Below are 20,470 nucleotides of genomic sequence, written 5' to 3' on the forward strand. Positions count from 1 at the left end.
GCAGACTTCGCGCGCCGCCTCAAAGCGTCATGTCGTTCGCATTCTTTTCGAAATTTATCGACATGTTCATATTTCATCACTTTTTTCACTTTTAAAGACACTGGAGACCTGCTTAATATATTTAATTTCTTTCGTCGTTGAATATTTAATATTTGTACATATGTTTTTTTTCTTGGATAAAAGTATTATTTTGTAAAACCGGTGTTGATGGTAACATCATCGAAAGATGACACGAGTGAAAAATTGTTAAATCACAAATATAACATTTGTCTCAATACATATGCAGGTAGTAGGTATTCTATCTTATCTGAATAACCTAATTTGATTGAGTTCGACTGTACTGCCAGTTTCTACATTTTAAAGGAGTAAAATAAATATGTTGCTTATCTCCCACGGTCTGTAAACCATTTGTCTGAACGAGGCAAAACGTTTCTTTAGTATTACTTGAACTTATATTTAATTACTTTTACGAGAGAATGTGAAATGACGAAACAAATGTAATTTAGTAAAATAAAAAATAACAAAGTAAAATTCGCCACTTTTATATAGGCGGAGTGTATATATACAAAGTTGGTTCACATTTGCAACAAGTGTCGGACTAGACATAACTTCACGTCTCCCTCAGACCGTGACATTGGACCCTGACAGACCTATATGACGTCACTTAAAGTCCCAACTTACTGGATAGACTTTGTATATAACCAAGAAAATATCAACCAATTTTTGGGGTCTTTGAGTTTGATGAGCAAGGAACGGTGTCTGTACGTCAGGACCTTGCCGTGGGCGGGCGGGGCTTAAGAGTGACGTCGTGTCGTCACCAGCACCTATAGGCAATTCACTAGAATCTTACTCGATCCTGCGTTTTCGGTTGGCAGCCCTGCTCACCCTTCGCTACGATGCAACTCACGAACTTTTTCATCTCTGCACATTTCAATTTCCGATCTGAATGTCACTCTTCCGACCATATACGTTGGTACAACCGTATTCAAAGACTCAAGAAGATAATGAATATGAGATGATGAAACCTGTAAACTAATCGAGGTCGAAAAACCATGAGCAGTATGTACTCATGTTCATTTTTGACTCATAAGATTGACTGGGGTGGAAGGAGGGAGGGAGCAAGACGCTGTGCTTCCCGCCACCCGTCCAGTATCAAAAGATAATCACATAAACCTTTCATTTTCTCTTTTATATGTCACTTTATGGGATATGTGAAAGCACAGTCATATTCATGACTATTTTATATCACAGAAGTCATGTTAAATTTTACAACCAGCCTCATAATGACTGGACACAGCAATAATAAGTAAAATGCAGTATAAACATTAAAATTATATTCCCTATCTTATACTCGCTATTATTTCTTTGTACTATCGAGATGGAAAACTTTGAAATAGGTGAACAAGGACTGCTTCATCCCTAGATGTACATGGAATTCGTGTATCGTAGAGTCACTGGGCTAAATGAAGAAATATGAAAATATCTTAAGGAGGCTTGAGGTTTCAGCTAGCTCAGCGGGTGAAGGGTGAGCAGGGCTGCCAACCGAAAACACAGAAGCGACTGAGATTGTTTGAGTGAATTCCCTATAGGAGAGGAAACGAGAAGAGTTATTGCAGCTTAGTAGCCTGAACGTCCTCCATCATCTCCCATCAATTTAAGGATACATATATAATTTCTGACACGGTTCCATTGATTCAATTTCATTTATAGTAAAAGTTGTTTGTACCGTTAGGCAAGTAAAGTAAAAGAAATATATACCAAAGGTTGTATTTGCTTAATTGTATCCAGGAAACTTGAGAAATCACATCATGAAGATGATAAAGTACAAAATACCTGTTATTTATTATTTTGACAACACGTGGCATCATTGCAAGATCGTTGGAGCAACTAGATACTTGCAACCGGAGTGCTTGTCAAGCGACGTTGGCGACCATGGAACGCTATCCACTTTTCTCTTCAGCCAGCCTGACAAGATCCACAACCCTCCATTCATCACCGATATGTTCCAACAATGTGTCCATAAACTTGACTCTCGCTGTGGTCCTCTCCACTTTCCCCAGCAGTTATTCCCTTTCTAGACCCACGAATTTTAAATTCTCTTCCTGATACTTTTCGCCAGTGTTCTTTCCACTCCTGCTCTTCTCAGGACAATTTAGTTGGTAATTCGGGCAGTCCAAAGGATTATAATCATTCTTCGTAGGGACCATATCCCCACTGCCTCGAGCCTCCTTGTGTCCTTCTTCACCGTCCATGCTTCACAACCGTGCATTAAAGTTGAATTAATTTCATATTCATGCTTATATTCGTCAGTATCTTTTTTAAATCTCTGAATGCTGTTTTTGCTACTACTTTCGTTTTTGTTTCTTTTTCACAGTGTGCGTTTTCTGTGATAATATTCCTAGGCATTTAAAATTTTCTACTTGTTTAATTTGTTGTCCCTGATTGGTTATTCTTACTATCATCTCTTTTCTTTTCGTTATTCCCATCACTTCTGTCTTTTTGAAGTTTATATGTAGCCCTCGTCTTCTGCATGATTCATCTAACAAATTGATCCTTGCAACTTTGCCACAGAATCTGCAAGTATGTCTATATCGTCCGCATAACGTATAATTTTACATTTCTTCCGCTAGTTCGAATTTTTTTTTCTTTGTCCCGGTACAAGTTATATATTATTCTTATATCTTTGTCATCTAATCCTATGACTTTTAACATATCAATCATGTCCTCATGACATGATTTTTTTTCGAAATCTACGAAGCACATTTAAAAGTCTTTCTGCATCTCGGCTGTTCTTTCTGTAACAATCCTCAAGGCAAATATTGTGTTCACAACCCCTTTCCCTTTTCTGAACCCATATTGTTCTTCGTGTAGATAGCCATTTGTTCCGAAATATCAGCACAATTTTTCGACAAGGTTTGAAGTGACAGATGGAAGCACAGAATAATTCACTTGCAATGCTCTGGAATACTAGCAATACTAACAAGACTTCTATGCGAATTCGTAATGGAATGCACTACGAGAATCACATAGAATCCCACGACAACGATTATTTCCTGTCGGAGTGGTGTGTCACAGGAATCGTTCATTTCACCAGCACTACAATATACGCAACAAATATTCTCGTTCGCCTGTTTAAAGTGACTCCGTTATGGATACTTTTGTGACAGCAGACATACTCTACCCAAGTAGACCAAACAAAATAATGCCAAAACAAACGGAAAGGGCGGTCACCCTGATTCATACTTTGGGAAATAACGGAAATTAAAAACATGTAGAAAAAATGTGAAACAGTATCCATTACCAAGATCAACCCAACCCCAGTAACAGTGGGAGATAGGACCACCAGCATCAACAACGACGTGACGTCATCATCCACACCATCACCACGATTTACTTCAATATTTACCACCACTGATGACTTAACATGTTTCCCTTGAACAGACATTTTTTTTCCAGCCACCATCAAGCGATTTTCATTTTCTTAGACAACGCCAGGTGATTCTATTCGGCTGAGGGAAAAATCCCCCGACCCCCGTGACCGAAGAGGGTTAAATGAGGATGCTGGGCCTCGAACGATTTTATTCGCTGAAATTATTTTCAGTGTTTCAGTGCCTGGAACAGGAATTCAGTTCTTAGTGTCAGTCTTTCCTCTACCTGCGTCATCAGCTGTGGTCAGGGATGGGCGTCGCGTCGTCGGTCGAACTGCGGTGCAGGACAGGGAGAGACGGCCTGGGAAACGAGAAGACGAGAGTGAAAAGAATACGAGGAAGGGATACAGGGCAGGTGCGAGCCTTACGAATAAGAAGAAAAAAAGTGGAGGATGGGGGGGAGGGAGGAAAACCACATGGAGCGAAAGGTGTTCACCAAAGCGTGAGAGGTTTAAGAGAACCTGCTTGGCCCTCGGGTTTCGTTCTCTGCCGTATTGTTGAACAGCGCCCTACCCGATGGGGCTCCCTTACTTCGTGGGTCTGCTTCGCGAAGGAGCATCTGGCGCGTATCACTAAGGAAGCTGTCGGAAGCTTTGCGATATTGTGTTCTTCCAGGTAAAGGAGCGTACGCCAGGAGGCGCATAGCTGCGGACGAAGCAGGGCATGGGGGCTGTTGGGGCAGGTAACAGTCACTGCTGGGAATTTAGAGGAGTGCGGGACTCGAACCCACAATTGAGCGAATGCGGGACCAGCACGCTTCCGATTATCCCACCTGCCTAGTTTCAAGTATTTGATTCCACCAACGCTGAAAAAGATCTCCAGTAGCAGTAAGAATAGAATAATGTATAAGCTGTGAGAAGTAGGGAGAGGATTAAGTTGTATAAATACGGATTAGTGTTTCATGGACGTTTGAGAAACGCATTTAAAATTACTTGTGAATAAAGTTTCAAGATTTTTTTTATTGTACCCTGTTTATTTGTTTACTTGCTTGTTTATTTGTTTATTTATATATTCATTTATTTATTCATCTATTAGGGCAGGGTGGAATTATGTGTTTAAACGCCGAATTGTATATTTTTTTCGTAAATGCGAATTCGGTGAACAGAGTCGAGGAAAGTGGGAATTTAAGAACCATTGAGAGAGGGAAGGAGGGAAGATGAGTTATAATTTGTTCATCTTAATCTGGCGGATATTAATTAGATAGAACAAATCGTATCGGCCACCTCAATAACAATTGTAGAAAAATGTATACAATAAGAAATGCAAACCAAATGTTAGGCAATGGTAATGAAAACGTTAATGACCATGGAGAACAAACGAGATGAAGGTTTGTGGGGCAAGCGGTATGGTGTGACCGTAACAGACGGACACCTGATATGCGCAGAAGTAGCCTCACTAGGTCTCTCATACACCGCGCATGTGATGAAGGAGCAGGTGTTCGGCGCAAATGCTGTGGAAGGAGCCACAGACGTTAGCCAATGCGCGATTCCAGACATTCAGTCCAGTCTGTGTAACGAACACTTCCATTTAAACAATATCATGAAATGGCTGGAAATTTTAGTCATTTCGTTTATTGACAAGGTGCCTGAAAAAGCTGAGTTATATCACACATCTGGTAGCAAGTTATTGTTACTGCCGACACCAACGTGAAATATTTTTTAAATCAGTTAAAAATCTTCAGCGTTTGTGGAGACGAATTGGTCAGTTATCTAAATAGATTTCAGAGTACGCAAAACCCTAAATACTTATGTCAGTTTTCATAGAGAATATAATATGTATATATATGTATATATATGTATATATATGTATATATATATATATACATATACATATATATATAAATATATCTAACTATTAAAAATAAACGCTTTCGAAACCGTGCCCAGATGACGATTCAAGTTTGTGTGGACGTGCCCGGTATAAGGGATTTTTCATGTGCGGTTGTACCCCAATCGTGGTCAAGGTTGGACGTTGGACACAATGCCTCTGCCCGTAGCAGCTCGGTTGAAAAGACGTAATATGCATTATTGGAAGTGGGTTGCGGATGAAAAGAAAATCAGTAAGATGGAGATCAATATGTCAGCGTCTTTAAAAGGTTTGTTACGGAAAGAGCACCGTGAAAATTTTCCTTCTTTTTACGATGAAAAGGTTAAAGAACCCCGTGATAGTGAAGCCGCCATGAAAAGGCGACAGCGACATTTCTGGGCTTGGGTGACAAAACAAAAAAAGATCCAAAAAGAGAAAAAACTGTTACAAGCGTGTAGTCCTTCAATTCCTTTGGTGAACACTCCGACCCACCCATCCGCTTCTTTTGTTGGGAGATGTATTCCGATTCATTATTTTTCATTTTTTCTAACATTGTTTTCCGCAGCTTATTATCCACTTCATTCTTTTCCGCTTGTAACAGTTTTTTCTCTTTTTGGATCTTTTTCAGGTCTCTTCTCAACTTTACTTTCCTTTGCTCCCTCTTCTTGCTGGCGCCTCACATTCTTCATAGCGAACACGTTTTTTCGGGCGTTTCTTTTAAATGTCTTGAACCTACGCTCTAAATAGTACAACTGGTATTGCCTGTGTCCTCTTCCACCATTACCACAAAAAAAAATTGTAGCCTGCGTAATAGTGCTTCTTGAAATTTTCTACAACCTCGGAAGAAATATCCCCGCTATACGGTTCCAGGTCATCTATTGTACTATCACTGTACTCGTATGTTGGTGAATTGCGTAACATCTCGTTGAAACTAAGGACTATACGTTGGAATTGTTGTATAGATTGCTCCGCGACGCATGTCGTAGATTTCCGGTTTTTACACTTTCCATAGTATTCGGGGTGGCATTTCTTATGCTCTTCTGTTAACTGTGCTCTGAGAACTTTGTCAATAGTGGATTTGTCAATCTTTTTTTGTTTTGTCACCCAAGCCCAGAAATGTCGCTGTCGCCTTTTCATGGCGGCTTCACTATCACGGGGTTCTTTAACCTTTTCATCGTAAAAAGAAGGAAATTTTTCACGGTGCTCTTTCCGTAACAAACCTTTTAAAGACGCTGACATATTGATCTCCATCTTACTGATTTTCTTTTCATCCGCAACCCACGTCCAATAATGCATATTACGTCTTTTCAACCGAGCTGCTACGGGCAGAGGCATTGTGTCCAACGTCCAACCTTGACCACGATTGGGGTACAACCGCACATGAAAAATCCCTTATACCGGGCACGTCCACACAAACTTGAATCGTCATCTGGGCACGGTTTCGAAAGCGTTTATTTTTAATAGTTAGATTTCTCTAGATTCTGTATTCTTGCCCCTCTGACAGACAAATCAGCCAAGAATGTGGCTCAGGCACTTCTTGGCAAAGTAATTTGTCCCTTCACAACCCTCAAAGTCCAACAATGGAGCAGAATTTTATCATGAAATTCTATCTCATCTTTGTATACATTCCAATATCACAAAAATTGATATAGCTTACCTCTCGAATCGTAAGATTCTCACCGTTCTGGATAGTTCTAGTTTACAGGGGAAAAGGGGACAAATCTTATTGTAGTAGTTTTAGAGGGATCAGTGTGTTGAGTGTAGTTGGGAGGGTTTTAATTGAGAGTATTAGAAGAGGAACAGAGGGAGTAATTAGTGAGGAACAGTGTGGGTTTAGGAAAGTTAGAGGATGCGTGGATCAGATATTTCTGCTAAGGCAGATTTGTAAGAAGGCTTTAGGAAAAGGTAAGGATGTTTTTTGGGCATTTATGGATCACAACTCTTATGACAAGGTACACAGGAAGGCACAGTGGGAGATATTGCAGATATATGGGATTTAGGGAAAGCTATTGAGAGCAGTCAAGAATTTTTACAAGAATAGTAGAGCCTGTGCTATAATTGGAAACGGAAAGGGTGAAGGATTTGGGGTAAAGGTGAGGCTGCCTCAGGGATGTTTCATGTCGGCATGGCTGTTCAATGTGTACATGGATGGGGTGGTGTAAGAGGTAAAGGCGAGGGTAATGGACAGGGGACTGGAGATGGTTAAAGTAAATGGAGTAAAGTGGGAGGTGAGCGGATTGTTGTTTGCTGGCGACAGTGCGCTTGTGGGAAAGTCAGAGGCATTTAATGACGAATTTTGGGAAGGTACGTTATAGAAGAAAGTTGAAGGTAAATGTGGATAAAAGTAAGGTGATGATATGTACAAGGGGAGAGTATGGCAGAGAGTTAGAAACAAGTCTTAAAGGAGAGAAGCTGGAGGAAGTGGATAATTATAGGTATTTGGGGTCGCACGTGGCAGGAAAGGGAGGAGTGGAGGTAAATTGTAGATTGAGAGAAACAAGTAAATGTCTTGTGGGATTAAGAACTGTCACAAGAAAGAGGAATCTTGGAATGGATCCAAAGAGTATATTATATGAAGGGGTGATTGTGCCGACGACACTGTATAGTATGGTGGAGATGGGAGACTTGGAGTTTGAGAGAGGCAGAAAGCAGAAGTTTAAATGTTTTTCAGATGAAGTGTCTGAGAAGTATAATAGGGGTTACAAGGTGAATAGAGTGAGAAACGAGGTGAGGAGGAGAGCTGGGGCGGAAAAGGAGATGGCAGATAGGGCTGATGAAAGAGTTTTGGGATGGTTTGGACATATGGAAAGAATGAGTGAAAATGAGATGTGGAAGGCAGAGGTGGAGCCAGTGAACTTGAGGGGACCGAGGATGAGATGGATGGATGGGGTGAAAGGGGTTTTAAAGAAGAGGGGAGTGACTGTTCAACAAGGAAAGGAGAAGGCAAGGGATATGGGTGAGTGGATAATGGCTGTGTGTGGATGATACTTTGACGCAGCCCGGAAGGATTTCACCCTGTCTTCTATATTTTCCGGTTGAGTGAATGGAGAGGGAGGGTCGCCGGTTAAGTGAAGCAGCCTTGCTGTGAATGTGCTGTGTCTTGCTGCAATGCATCTAGCCCGGGCAGTGGGCAGGAGACAGTGATGACCCTTCATCCATGAAGGGCTAAGATAAGTGAATAACAAGGGTGGTGGATGGGAATGGAATGAGTGGGAGTGGGGGTGTGCCTTCGACTTGGCTGCCTTCCTTATAAGGGGGAAAAAAGCCTTGGTATACAGATAGATAGGATTGTTGTTATTGTTATTTTCATTGTTATTATTATTATTATTGTTGTTGTTGTTATTGTTATTGTTTTATTCTAACTATGAATAGGCGATTGTATTTATCTGATTTAGGGGGTAACGCATTTTCATTGTTATTGTTGTTATTAATGTTGTTATATTATTATTATTATACTTATTATCATTATTATTATTATTATTATTATTATTATTATTTTATTCTGCAGTGCGGGGGGCAGAATGGGTATTTGGGGAACTCGACCGACCGAAACCCAATTTTATCCCGAGTATGCTTCTTGCCCCGCCCACGCAGCTAAATAGAATCGCCTAACGGCACTGGCGAGAATAAAACAGTCAAAGGCGTCACAGTGAGAAGAAACTGTATGCTTTACTCTGGCTGCCTTCGTGCGATTTATTAAGTTTAAAGATATTTTCCACTCAGGGTCCCTCTTCAGCCGTTTGAAATAGTCTAGCGTTAACCAGAACCAATATTTGAAGGTGGCAAGGGGCTTCAGTTTTTTTTTTTTTTTTTTTTTTTTTTTTTTTTTTTTTTTTTTTTTTTTTTTTTTTTTTTTTTTTTTTTTTTTTTTTTTTTAGGTTTGCGGAACGGCATTCTGCTCCTCTTGACCCATATTACGGGTTTGGTGAGAGAGAGAGCGAGAGAGAGAGAGATAACGGTCTTGTCTCCTTATCTCAGAGATAAGTCGCATCGCCACCGTCGGCTCGCACAGCGCCCAGACGTACCAAAGATTATTGCCTCCAGTTATCACTTCCTGTCTATCAGCAGGAGAGACATCTATGTTTTATCACGTATTGGGCTACATGGATATTCATTTTTGATGGAATAGCTTGGACGAATGTGCTTTTTGTGTGGGTAGACCAGATTGGGCTTTTTTTTTTTTTTTTTTCTTTTTCTTTTTTCCTGTGTTAACAGACCAGTTTGGTGAATTTGTTTTTTAACACAACAGCTGAGGTGAATGTTTGACGATAGAAAATGGGTACTCGTTTGATATGGATTTGATGATGTGGCCTTGGAAGTGTTGTCACCATGTGCTTGTCGAGTGCCCACGGATGATGTCGCACTACTGAGGAAGACATCGCGAGGGACACCCGGGGTGGAAACGAACTACTACCTCGCGACCTAAGGTCCTGTCACGGCTCTTGGTGGAAAAAAGAGAAAAAAGTGTTCAGTGGACCCTTCCCTCAGTTATCCTCAAGAACAGTGCCATAGATGAGGAGGGGACGGTGCAAGGTACTCCACAGTCACAGCAGTCGCGACTACAAGAATTTTAGAAAATAAAAGTGCAAAGACAGCTTCTCTCAGGAAGTGATGTGAATCGCCAAGTGTTTATTTTATTTCGTTTCGTTGACTTAAGTGGATTTGGAAACCCCGCAAACGTGAAAAAAGAAGATTGCCAGTGATGTCACCCCGACATTGACCGCGACAGTGTGGTGCTGGTCAAGGAACCAAAGATGTGCGACTGTTTCTCCTCGATCCTTGAGTGCCTTCGCAGTTGGCTCCGGCAGTTCAAAGCCCGGATCCTATATCGCCTCGACAAGCTCTACGCCCGGAGGGCAAGGGCCAAGTACCTCCATCGAGAGGCCAAGACCCGCCACTTCGAGCAGGTCATCGAGGAGAAGTATGCAAGGCGAGAGAGGAACGTCCTCCGCTCCCCGAGTCTCTTTCATGAGGACGAGACGTACATTAACGCCGACTTGCTCTTCAGGCCGTACGGTGCTCCGCCCACGCCTGGGGTAGGCGGCGGGGGACCCGCTGGGCCCGAGGGGGAGTACTTTTTGGCCCCACACGGGGGGGTCGACCTGTCTCTGCCCAAGGACGAGGCTCCTCCTCAGCGCGACGACTTTCGCGCCCGGAGGCTCCGCAGAGGCAGTCAGCACCATCCACGATTGTTGTCCATCAACGAAGATACAGAAGAAGAGGAAAAAGGAGAATTTGAAGGAGGGGAAGGAGAAGGAAAGAGAAGAGGCTATTCCGAGGAGGACATGAACGAGGTACTAGGGTCATCGGCGTGTTGTAAGGCAGCTAACTGACTTTATTATTGTTGTTGTTACTGTTATTATTATTATTATTATTATTATTATTATTATTATTATCATTATTATCATTATTATTATTATTATTATTTCAATTACAACTGTGGAGTCCTCTTCATTTAGAATTAATTTGATCCCTTCCATACTGGGCAGCGGGCGGCACTTTTCCTTTCAATTTGTTTTTCGCCAGAGAATTTCATTCATCTCCGTGACAGCCCCTACCCAGTAGCTAAGGGGTTCTGGGTCATCTCCATGAAACATTTCCATACCGGATGGCACTTTTCCTTTTATTCTGGACCCAGATCTAGATTGTTCTTGGTTGATATCAAAAGCACAAATACGCCGTGGCTGTCAGTAAAAGGTGTTTGGTCTTGGTTTGTGGAGACCGAGTTGTGATCGATAATCTAAAGGAAAATAAGACTAATACTGTATATATATATATATATATATATATATATATATATATATGTGTGTGTGTGTGTGTGTGTGTACACACACACACACACACACGTCGGTCGAAGTGACAACGAAGTTTGGACTCCGGAAAAGGAAAATCTACAATTTTCGTGGATTCCAACATCGAGGGAGTACCTGTGTTGTATTAATAGGGAAGGGGAAAGCTCGTGGTGTAGTGGGAAGATAAAGAAAAAGGAGAAGGGGAGGTATTACTGAGGAAAATGGAAGGAAATGAAGGGGACGAATGGGCCCAGGAAGTCAGACGGCATGTCAACAAGAGAGGGACAGACGAGGGTGGTGAAGTCGAAGAGATTAGTAAAAATTAGAAATATAGATAAGACCAGCGCAATGGAAAGTGAAGATAATTATTTCCATGGATTTAATGAGTGAGGAAATGACAACCTCCCCCGACTAGTAAATCTAGAAAAGAACTAAAAGAAATGAAGGAAACATGGGAGGTTGGGTTTAACCAATTAACGCTAATTACCCGAAGAGTCGATAAAATAGAATAACTAAAGAAGGCAAATCAAAACCTAACTAAAGAAATAGAAGAATTAAAAAGACAGTTAAGAGAAGTAAAAGATGATAATGAGGAATTAAAGAGGAATAAAAAAGAGAAAGAGTCCATAGCAAAAGAGTTAAGTGGTTGGAAAAAAAGTACAAGAGAACAATAAAATTGAATTTAGAGGTATAGTGGAACAGCAGATGAAAGAACAAACTAAGGGCACAGTTATTAAAGTGATGAGGGAGAAGGAGACTATAGTAAGAGACTTAGCGGATAAAAAGAAATGTATAATTATATCAGGGATGGAAAAGAAGTATAATCCAAATAGAACTACAAGAATAAAAGAGGAAAATGAAAAAGTAAATAAGATATTAGAAGTAGTTCAATAAGATGAACCAGAAACAGGGAAACAAATAGAAGAAATATATAGACTAGGGAAACACAATACAGACAAGACCAGACAAATTAAGGTTAAATTCAGGTCACAAATGACAGCGGAGAATATCTTAGCAAAAACAGGGAAACTAGCAAAAAGTGATCATTATAAACAGTAATGGACAAAAAGAGAAATGAATAAAGAGGAAAGAGAGGATGAGAAAACAAAAAGACTAGAAGCTAAGGAAAAAAAAAACGAGAAAAAAAACAGAGTCAGAAAAAGAGAAATTCTATTAGTAGTAGTGAATATAAAAGTGAGGAAATGGTTCATAGCAGAGAAAAACAGAAGGGAAATAGAAAACACATTGGAAGTAGCAGAAAATTAAAAGTGTCTTACTCAAATATAGATTGCTTAGTAACAGGCTTGAACGAACTGAATGATTACCTGAAGGAAAAAGAACCGGGCATAATGGGAACTGTAGAAACAAAATTTAAAGGTCTACTAACACCCAACAGTGTAGGACATGATGTATATAATTATTGGATTAGAAACAGAGAGGTAAAACAAAGGGGTGGAGTTATGTTCCTGACTAAGAAGGGTATAACTGTGAGGAATGTCACATATGGAAAGAATAGAGTAGAGATGATTATGATGGAAGTGGAGGACAAGGATGGGAAGAGCAGGAAGTTTGTAGTAAATTATGTGCCTACTAAAACGGCTTCGTGGGAAAAGAACACAAAAATATGTTAGAAGACACAAGGATAACACTAAATAAGATAATGGAAGATGGAGGAAGACTAGTTATAATGGATGACTTTAACTGTAAAGAAATCTGCTGGGAAGAGATGACAGTGAAGGGTGGAGACGATCTATGGGAAAATGTACTACTTGATATGATTATAGAACATACAATGACGCAGTGGATACAAGAGAATACTAGGTATAGAAATGAGGAAGAATCATCGAGACTGGACCTAATAATCACATCAGAATCCGAAATAGTGGACACCAATAAATAAAAGTGGCCACATATTGGTTGAACTGGAACTAAATTAAGAAAAATACATGAAAAAACGAACAATATAGAAAGGGAAGATTGATGTATGAAAAAACTTTTTTTTTCAAAAAGCAGACTGAGAAAGGATATACAAAAAGGAAACAACAGTACAAGAGAAATGGAAAATTTTGACAACAATTTATAAGAAAGGAGTGGAAAAGTATGTTCCAAGACAAAAACAAGAAAAAGGATATGTAAAATGTTGGTACAACAAAAGATGTAGAGAGTTAAAATATAAAAGGGATAAAACTTGGATAAAATGGAGGAAAGACAAAAAAACGAAAAATGGAAAATATACTGATTATAGAAATGAATGTGTACAAGTGCGCAGAGAAGAAAGAGAAAACACGAAAAGGATGTCATAGAAAAATGTAAACATCAACCAAAACTATCTTATAGATTTGTAAACAACAGACTGAAAAACAAACAAGAATTAGTGAAACTACGACAAGGAGGAGTAGAATACACAAAGGAAATAGAAATGTTAGAAATTATGAACAAGCATTTTAAATCAGCGTTTACCAAGGAAAACATACAACTAAGAGATGATGAGTGGAAGGGGAAAGCCCCCCCCCCTATGAAAGAAATAGAAGTAACAAAGAATGAAATAATGAATCACTTGAGTAATCTTGATGTCAGAAAATTGCATGGTCCAGATGAAATGGGAAACTGGATTTTGAGAGAATGCAGGGACAAACTAACAGACAAAATACATAGCCTAATAAGCAGTTCTTTGAAGAAAGGAAAAGTTCCAGAAGATTGGAAAAGAGCAAATATAGTACCAATATATAAGGGGGAAAACAAAGAAGACCCTACAAACTATAGACCGGTCTCTCTTACAAGTACGGTAGCTAAAATTTGTGAAAGAATTATCAAAATTAGATGGGTAAAGCATTTGGAAAAAATGAACTAAATCCGAGGCAGTTTGGATTTAGACAAGGAAGATCATGTGTCACAAATTTGATGTGTTTCTATTCAAGACTAATAGATATAATACAGGAAAGAGATGGATGGGCTGATTGTGCCTTTCTAGACCTGAAAAAAGCTTTTGATAAGGTGCCACATAAGAAATTGCTAAAGAAATTAGAAACTACAGGAGGAATACAGGGCAAACTACTTAAGTGGATGGAAGACTTCTTGCATGAAAGGAAAATGAGAGTGGTGATAAGAGACAAACATTTAAATTGAAGTAACAAAGAATGCAAGTCCTTGTTAACAATGGATTCCCCAATAAGGACGTACAAGAAGTCATCCGACAAAAAATGGAGAACTACCTAAAGCATGACACCATCCCTCCCGAGGAACACCCCTCAATTATTCTCAGTTACAGATCTTTCATGAGTACGGCTTACCGAACGGACGAAAGAATCCTCAGAGAAATTGTTGAACGTGGTGTACAACCATCCAACCCTGGAGAAAAGCTGGAGCTTCAGGTTTATTATAAGAATTTTAAAACGTCAAACCTCATCCTGCGAAATAACCCGACCCGTAACCTCAATCCACTACGGAGGAGTAATGTCATCTATGAGTTCATCTGCCCGCACGAAGACTGTAAGCTTCGTCCTGTGTCTTACATAGGAATGACGACGACTTCTCTCTCCAGAAGATTAATGTGCCATCTACAAGCTGGTGCCCCGAAGAAACATTTTTCGGAAAAACACAACTCCTCCCTGACTAGAAAGATCCTGGTGGAAAATACATAGATCATCAACTCCGCACACAACTTTCATCGTCTGGAAATCCTGGAGGCCCTCCATATTCGAGAGAAGGCTCCATCCATAAATGTACAGGGAGGTACAACCTCCGTGGCTCAAGCTTCACTGGGTGGACAACTGGCCCTCCCAGCACCCCACGGAGCGCCACGGACATAATTCCCACATAAGATCTTTGATCTTTCTTCACTATTTTGTATAAGCTTTCCCAGTTCACCTGTTGTCATATATATAAATTGTTTCTATTACCATTTAGATGTACTTGAAAATTCTCAAAGAAGGGCAAAACGTCGTATAATATACAATATGAACTTCGGCAATCTTTTATTCCGACTTAATGAAGAACAAAGAAGCACTATTAGAAAGGTTGAATCCTTTAACAAGAAGCTTATTCTTGCACAAGCAGCAGTCAAATTTGATTATATATATATATATATATATATATAGATATAGATATACATATATATATACATATATATATATATATACATATATATATATATATATATATATATATATATGATATATATATATATATATATATGTATGTATATATATATATATATATATATAAGATATAAGGCTTGGTGATAAATTATGGAAAAGAAGGAATGACCTAGAGAGGGGTGCATATTCACCTTATACTCACCTTGTCCATTTGCAGAAGATCCAATGGTTCTTGCAGAAACCCCAGAGGTTTGGGAGATGAAGAGACTCGTGTGTGTGGTTGTGTCTACAAAAATTTCTTTCTTGCAAATAATGTGTGGGTATCACGAATTTGATACTCTTTATCAGTGAAATTATTTTAGGATGTAAATGGCATTGCATGTACATGTATGTTTAAACTGAGTGCATTTTATTTTATATATTTATATGTTTATTTGTTATTATTATTGCATATTTTTTGTTTATTATATTATTGGTGTTTTTTGTTTATTTCTTATTTTGTCTTTTTTTGCATTGCAGGGAATGGGTGTCTTATCTCCTCACCGATTGAGTCAGCGATTAAGTGAAAATGCAGCAGCACGGGAAGCTTTGGGAGAGAATGATGCCGAGTTGGCCCAGTACCTAGCAGACGAGCGTATTGCACTTTTCCTCCAGAATGACGAGTTTATGCACGAACTTAGGACAAATAGCGAGTTTATGCGATCCTTGCAAAGAGGTCAGTATCACTTGTACTGTACATGACTCCATTTCAAATAAGATGAATTTGTTTTTTTAGATTAAGTGAGGATATTCACAAGTGTGTTTGCCTTCTTGTGAACAAATGTATGAGAGAATGTTGACTTTAGTTACATATTGTCTTGCAACTTTAAATGTGAATGGTTTTAGACAAAGTAGATGTGTAACAGTTATTTAGTGAAAGCTTGTATGGGTTACAGTAGTACACAAGGAGCCTACTTATATAAGTTTCAGAGTAATTGTTAGTTAAGAAAACTATTACTTTCAGTGGAGTCAAATGGGGGGGATAGGTACTTAAAAATGTTGTCACGAGTATCCCTTATGTTACATGTATTGGAATTAAAAGTTATTGAGTATAAGTCCAGGAGAATCCTGAGATTTAATCTACGGTACCTGCTTTTTATCTGGAGAAGCTCAAGGATAAGGCATATGCCCAGGAGTATGCAGTATCACTCGCCAATCAATTCGAAGTGCTTGACATTTTTGAGAACCCTGAAGAACTGTGGAATACCTTCAAACATGAAACTCTGAAAGCTGTCAAGTTCATTGGAAAGCATTCAAGGTCAAGAAGTGGTGTGGTGTTGCATGAGACACTAAGGAGTATAGAGTTGGGCCACATTGTTGGAATGGCTGGGGATCTGCATTTATACTGGACTGAAACAACAGACTAGAGTTCCCATAAGGATGGAAAAGGAGAGGAATGTCAGTGGGAATTACAGAGAATTTTGAGGGCTATTTCAGAACAAATAACCTCAAAGCTGTTTACAGAGCCATAAAGAAAATCTGCTCTAAATCTATGGCCCAGGTAAGCAGTGTCCAAATAACTGATGGGCAGCTAGTGTTAGACATGATGTAGAACTCACTTAGCCAAGTTTTTTGAGCAACTGTAAATGGCTGGTGCTCCAAGCCACCAGCTTTCCCTGACTGGTTTTCAGGTGGCAGTTCCCAATCCTGTGATAGATGAAACTCCACCTTCTCTGAGTGAGGCTGTATGTTGGGGTGGAGAGGCAGCCAGCATCTGGAGCATCAGCATGGATTTGCTGGAAGCTGGACTAGAGGTTATGATCCATGGATTGTATGTAGGAGTCTGCCATTCGGCAGTCTGATACCATACCCTCTGACTGAAATAAGGGGCTGGTCATCCCTATCAGGAAGGGGAAAGGGGACCAGAAGGTCTGTAACAATTACTATGGCATTACATTGCTTAATGTGCCAGGCACTTTGCTTGCCTATCTGATGTTGACACAGGTTTGTTTACATCTTCTAAACTTTTACTGGCCTGAGCAGTCTGGCTTCGTGCTCAGTAAGTCATCAGCTGATTAGATCCTAATACTCCATGTTCTTGTAGAACACCAATGTGAGTACAGGGGTTGCACCTTATGTTGATCTCAAGAAGGCATTATACTCATTGCATTGTGAGATGCTCTGGGATCATTTGCAGATTCATGGGATTCCTGCAAATACTATTGACTTGATGTCTGGGTTATATTCTGGAACAGAATGTTTTGAAGTGTGTAGGCATGTTCAGCTTCTTTCTTGTTCATTCAGGAATGAGGCAGGGGTGTATCCTTACCCCAGCACTTTTCAATGCCTGCATGGACAAGATACAGTATTTACAAGAGTTATCAATGTCATAAGAGAACATCCATTGACAACACTAAAGTCACTGACCTTGTGTTTACCAATGATGTTGTACTTGTGGAGTCACTGGAGGTCCTAGTTGCAGCCCTCAAGTCACGTAAAGGGAGGCTATACACTGCTGGGACTCCAGGTCTCCAGGACTAAGACCAAGATCCAGACATTTAGGGGCTTGCTGGGTGACAGAGTTCAGTTTGTAATACAGAAATTTTCACATACCTTGGTAGTGTAGTGCATAACAGTGGTGGGTTGTGTCAGGAAATCCTTTGAAGTATTAGCATTGCCCATGATGTTATGGATTCACTTAACCATAGTATCTGGTTCTATTGATATTTATGAAGGGCTAAAATACAAAACTTCAAATTGCTTGTACTACCTGTCATGCTCTATAATTGCGAAGTGTGGACACTGAATGCTGACTTGAAGAGATGTCTTGACATCTTTGGTACCAAGAATTGTTGGGGAATCATGGGGTATTACTGGGATGACTCTACTTTCCCTCCATGAATTTAATGAAATTGAGTCTCGTGGTTCCAGAATAAGGCAAAATTACAAGAGCAATGTAAGGCTGCATGGGAAAAAATTAAGCTTTGGACCATCAATGAACTGCAGTGTGTTACATGTCTCTATCCATCTCACTCAACCTTCCCCTTACCATTCTCCCTCCCTTCCATGCTCCTCTCCCATGCATGTGTTCAATTTTTCCCCCATGCTATTATCCCACACTACATCTAGTCACTGTTTTTGTCACATTATTCTGCTCACAAAGTTTGCAGAAGTGAATCACTATGGAACCTTATATGCAGAAACTTGTTCATATACCCTTAGAAATCTTTTATTAAGTATAGGAAATGGGGCAGATATCATTGCAAATTCTTGCAGCTATTGAGGCATTCTACAAGGTGAAGGCAATTTTACAAACTTCCATGGTCTCTTGACTTTTGCAGTGGTCCCTGTCCCCTACCACTCACAAAACTCTCAGGAGCAATGCATGTCAAACCAGTGTGACTGTTCCTTGAAACTCAGTCATTGTTTCTGTCACATTATTCTGCCCACAAAGTTTGCAGAAGTGAATCACTAAGGAATCTTATATGCAGAAACTTGTTCTTATACCCTTAGAAATCTTTTATTAAGTATAGGAAATGGGGCAGATATTATTGCAAATTCTTGCAGCTATTGAGGCACTCTACAGGGTGAAGGCAATTTTACAAACTTCCATGGTCTCTTGACTCTTGCAGTGGTCCCTGTCCCCTACCTCTCACAAAACTCTCAGGAGCAGTGTATGTCAAACCAGTGTGACTGTTCCTTGAAACTCATTCAATACTAGTTACAAGCATAGTTCATGAATGGCAGCTCTGGCTATATAAGTATGTGGCACACTTCCTTAATGTTGGTCCCATTCATAGAATGATCTTCACAAAAGACAACCCTTGGTGGAAGCAACAAAGGAGATGTCCACAGAACTCATGGCCAGGGCAGGTTGACTGATCCTGCTGAGAGCTGTATGGATTGGGAAAGATGGTTGCATGGGGATATACTCAGAGAAACCGTGGGGATTGATGTTGGCATGTGAGTGAAGGGACTCACCCCCTTTTCTAACAAGGGACTTTAGGTAATGGTCAGTGGTTACACAAAGAAATAGAAAGTCTAAATTGGTAAGAGTTATTTAATGTGTAGATACTGTGTAACAGCAAAGTAGGTTATATTCAAGAACATTCTAGATTACTGTTTGTTCATGTCCAGTATGAAAACAAGCAAAACAGGATAATCAGTAACCAAGTCACTGTAGAGAGAGGGCTCTGTCAAACCTTTTCTCTTGAAGTGCTGTACCATTTTCTTGTGGCAAACAGCTTTCTTCAGTGAGAACAGAATCAATTTGTGTTAGCCAAAATATGATCTGTAGTCACTGGGTGTTAATGGGTTCAAAGATAACTTGAGTAAAAAGTTTGCACTTTAGTTGTAATGGACAGTTACAAGATTTGTCAAGGTCCATAATCTTGTAGTACATACATACATATACCAAAGGCTTCTTCCCCCTTACAAGGTAGGTAGCCAAAAAGAAAAAACATAAAAACCATTCTCACCCATTCCATCCCTCAATACACTCCACTCCCTTCCACCCTCTACCCTCCCTCTTATCTTGGCACCTCCTGGATGATGGGTCATCCCTGCATCTTGTCCACTGGCCTGGGTCAGAGGTAGTGTCGCAAGACACAGCACATCCACAGCAAGGCCGCTTCATTAAATTGGCGCCCCCCCCCCCTCTCCATCCCCTCATGCAGAAAAGGAGAAGACGGGGAGAAATCCCTTCAGGCTGCGCCAAATTTTTCTCACACATACTACCTCACCCCCCATCCCCCCACCCATTCCCCCTCATGCATCACATCATCCACATACAACCATTCTCCATTCACCCCTGTCTTTTGTCCTCTCCCATCCTTCCTCAACAGACATTCTCCTCTTCCCCAAAGCCCCTTTCACTCCATCCATCCATCTCATCCTAGGTCGCCCCCTCATGTTCACTCCCTCTACATCTGCCTTCCATACCTCTTTTACCAGTCTTTCTTCACTCATTCTTGCCACGTGTCCAAACAATCCCAATATTCTTTCATCCACCCTATCCCCCAACTCCCTTACCACCCCTGTTCTCCTCCTCACCTCCTCATTTCACACTCTATCCAGCCTAGTAACCCCCATCATACTTCTCAGACACCTCATCTCAAACACATTCAAACTCCTTCTCTCCTCTTCTCTTATGTTCCATGTTTCTGCCCCATACAGTGCTGTTGGTACAATCACTCCTTCATTCAATCTCCTCATAGCCTCCATTTCCAAATGTCTATTCCTCGTTACACTTTTTAATCCATCAAGGCATTTACTCGCTTCTCTCAATCTACATTCTACCTCCATCTCCACTCCACCCTTTCCTGCCATATTCACACCCAAGTATCTAAAACTATCCACTTCCTCCAGT

At 40.2% G+C, this 20,470-nt stretch overlaps 1 protein-coding gene across 5 annotated transcripts in view; it reads left to right on the forward strand.

Moving 5' to 3' along the window:
• Positions 1–20,470, forward strand: part of LOC143035133 (CUE domain-containing protein 1) — a 188,539-nt gene that overhangs the window by 117,919 nt on the left and 50,150 nt on the right. For 4 of the 5 annotated variants that reach the window (XM_076201732.1, XM_076201735.1, XM_076201734.1 and 1 more), the window contains one exon: positions 15,643–15,838. In XM_076201732.1, coding sequence (XP_076057847.1) covers positions 15,643–15,838 — 196 coding nt within the window. Of the gene's footprint in view, positions 1–9,483; positions 10,529–15,642; positions 15,839–20,470 lie in introns of all 5 variants that reach the window. The other variant, XM_076201731.1, reaches the window with a different exon arrangement.

The sequence above is a fragment of the Oratosquilla oratoria genome, chromosome 18, assembly GCF_046742065.1.
Source record: "Oratosquilla oratoria isolate Oo_2021 chromosome 18, ASM4674206v1, whole genome shotgun sequence".
NCBI classification, from domain to species: Eukaryota; Metazoa; Arthropoda; class Malacostraca; order Stomatopoda; family Squillidae; genus Oratosquilla; species Oratosquilla oratoria.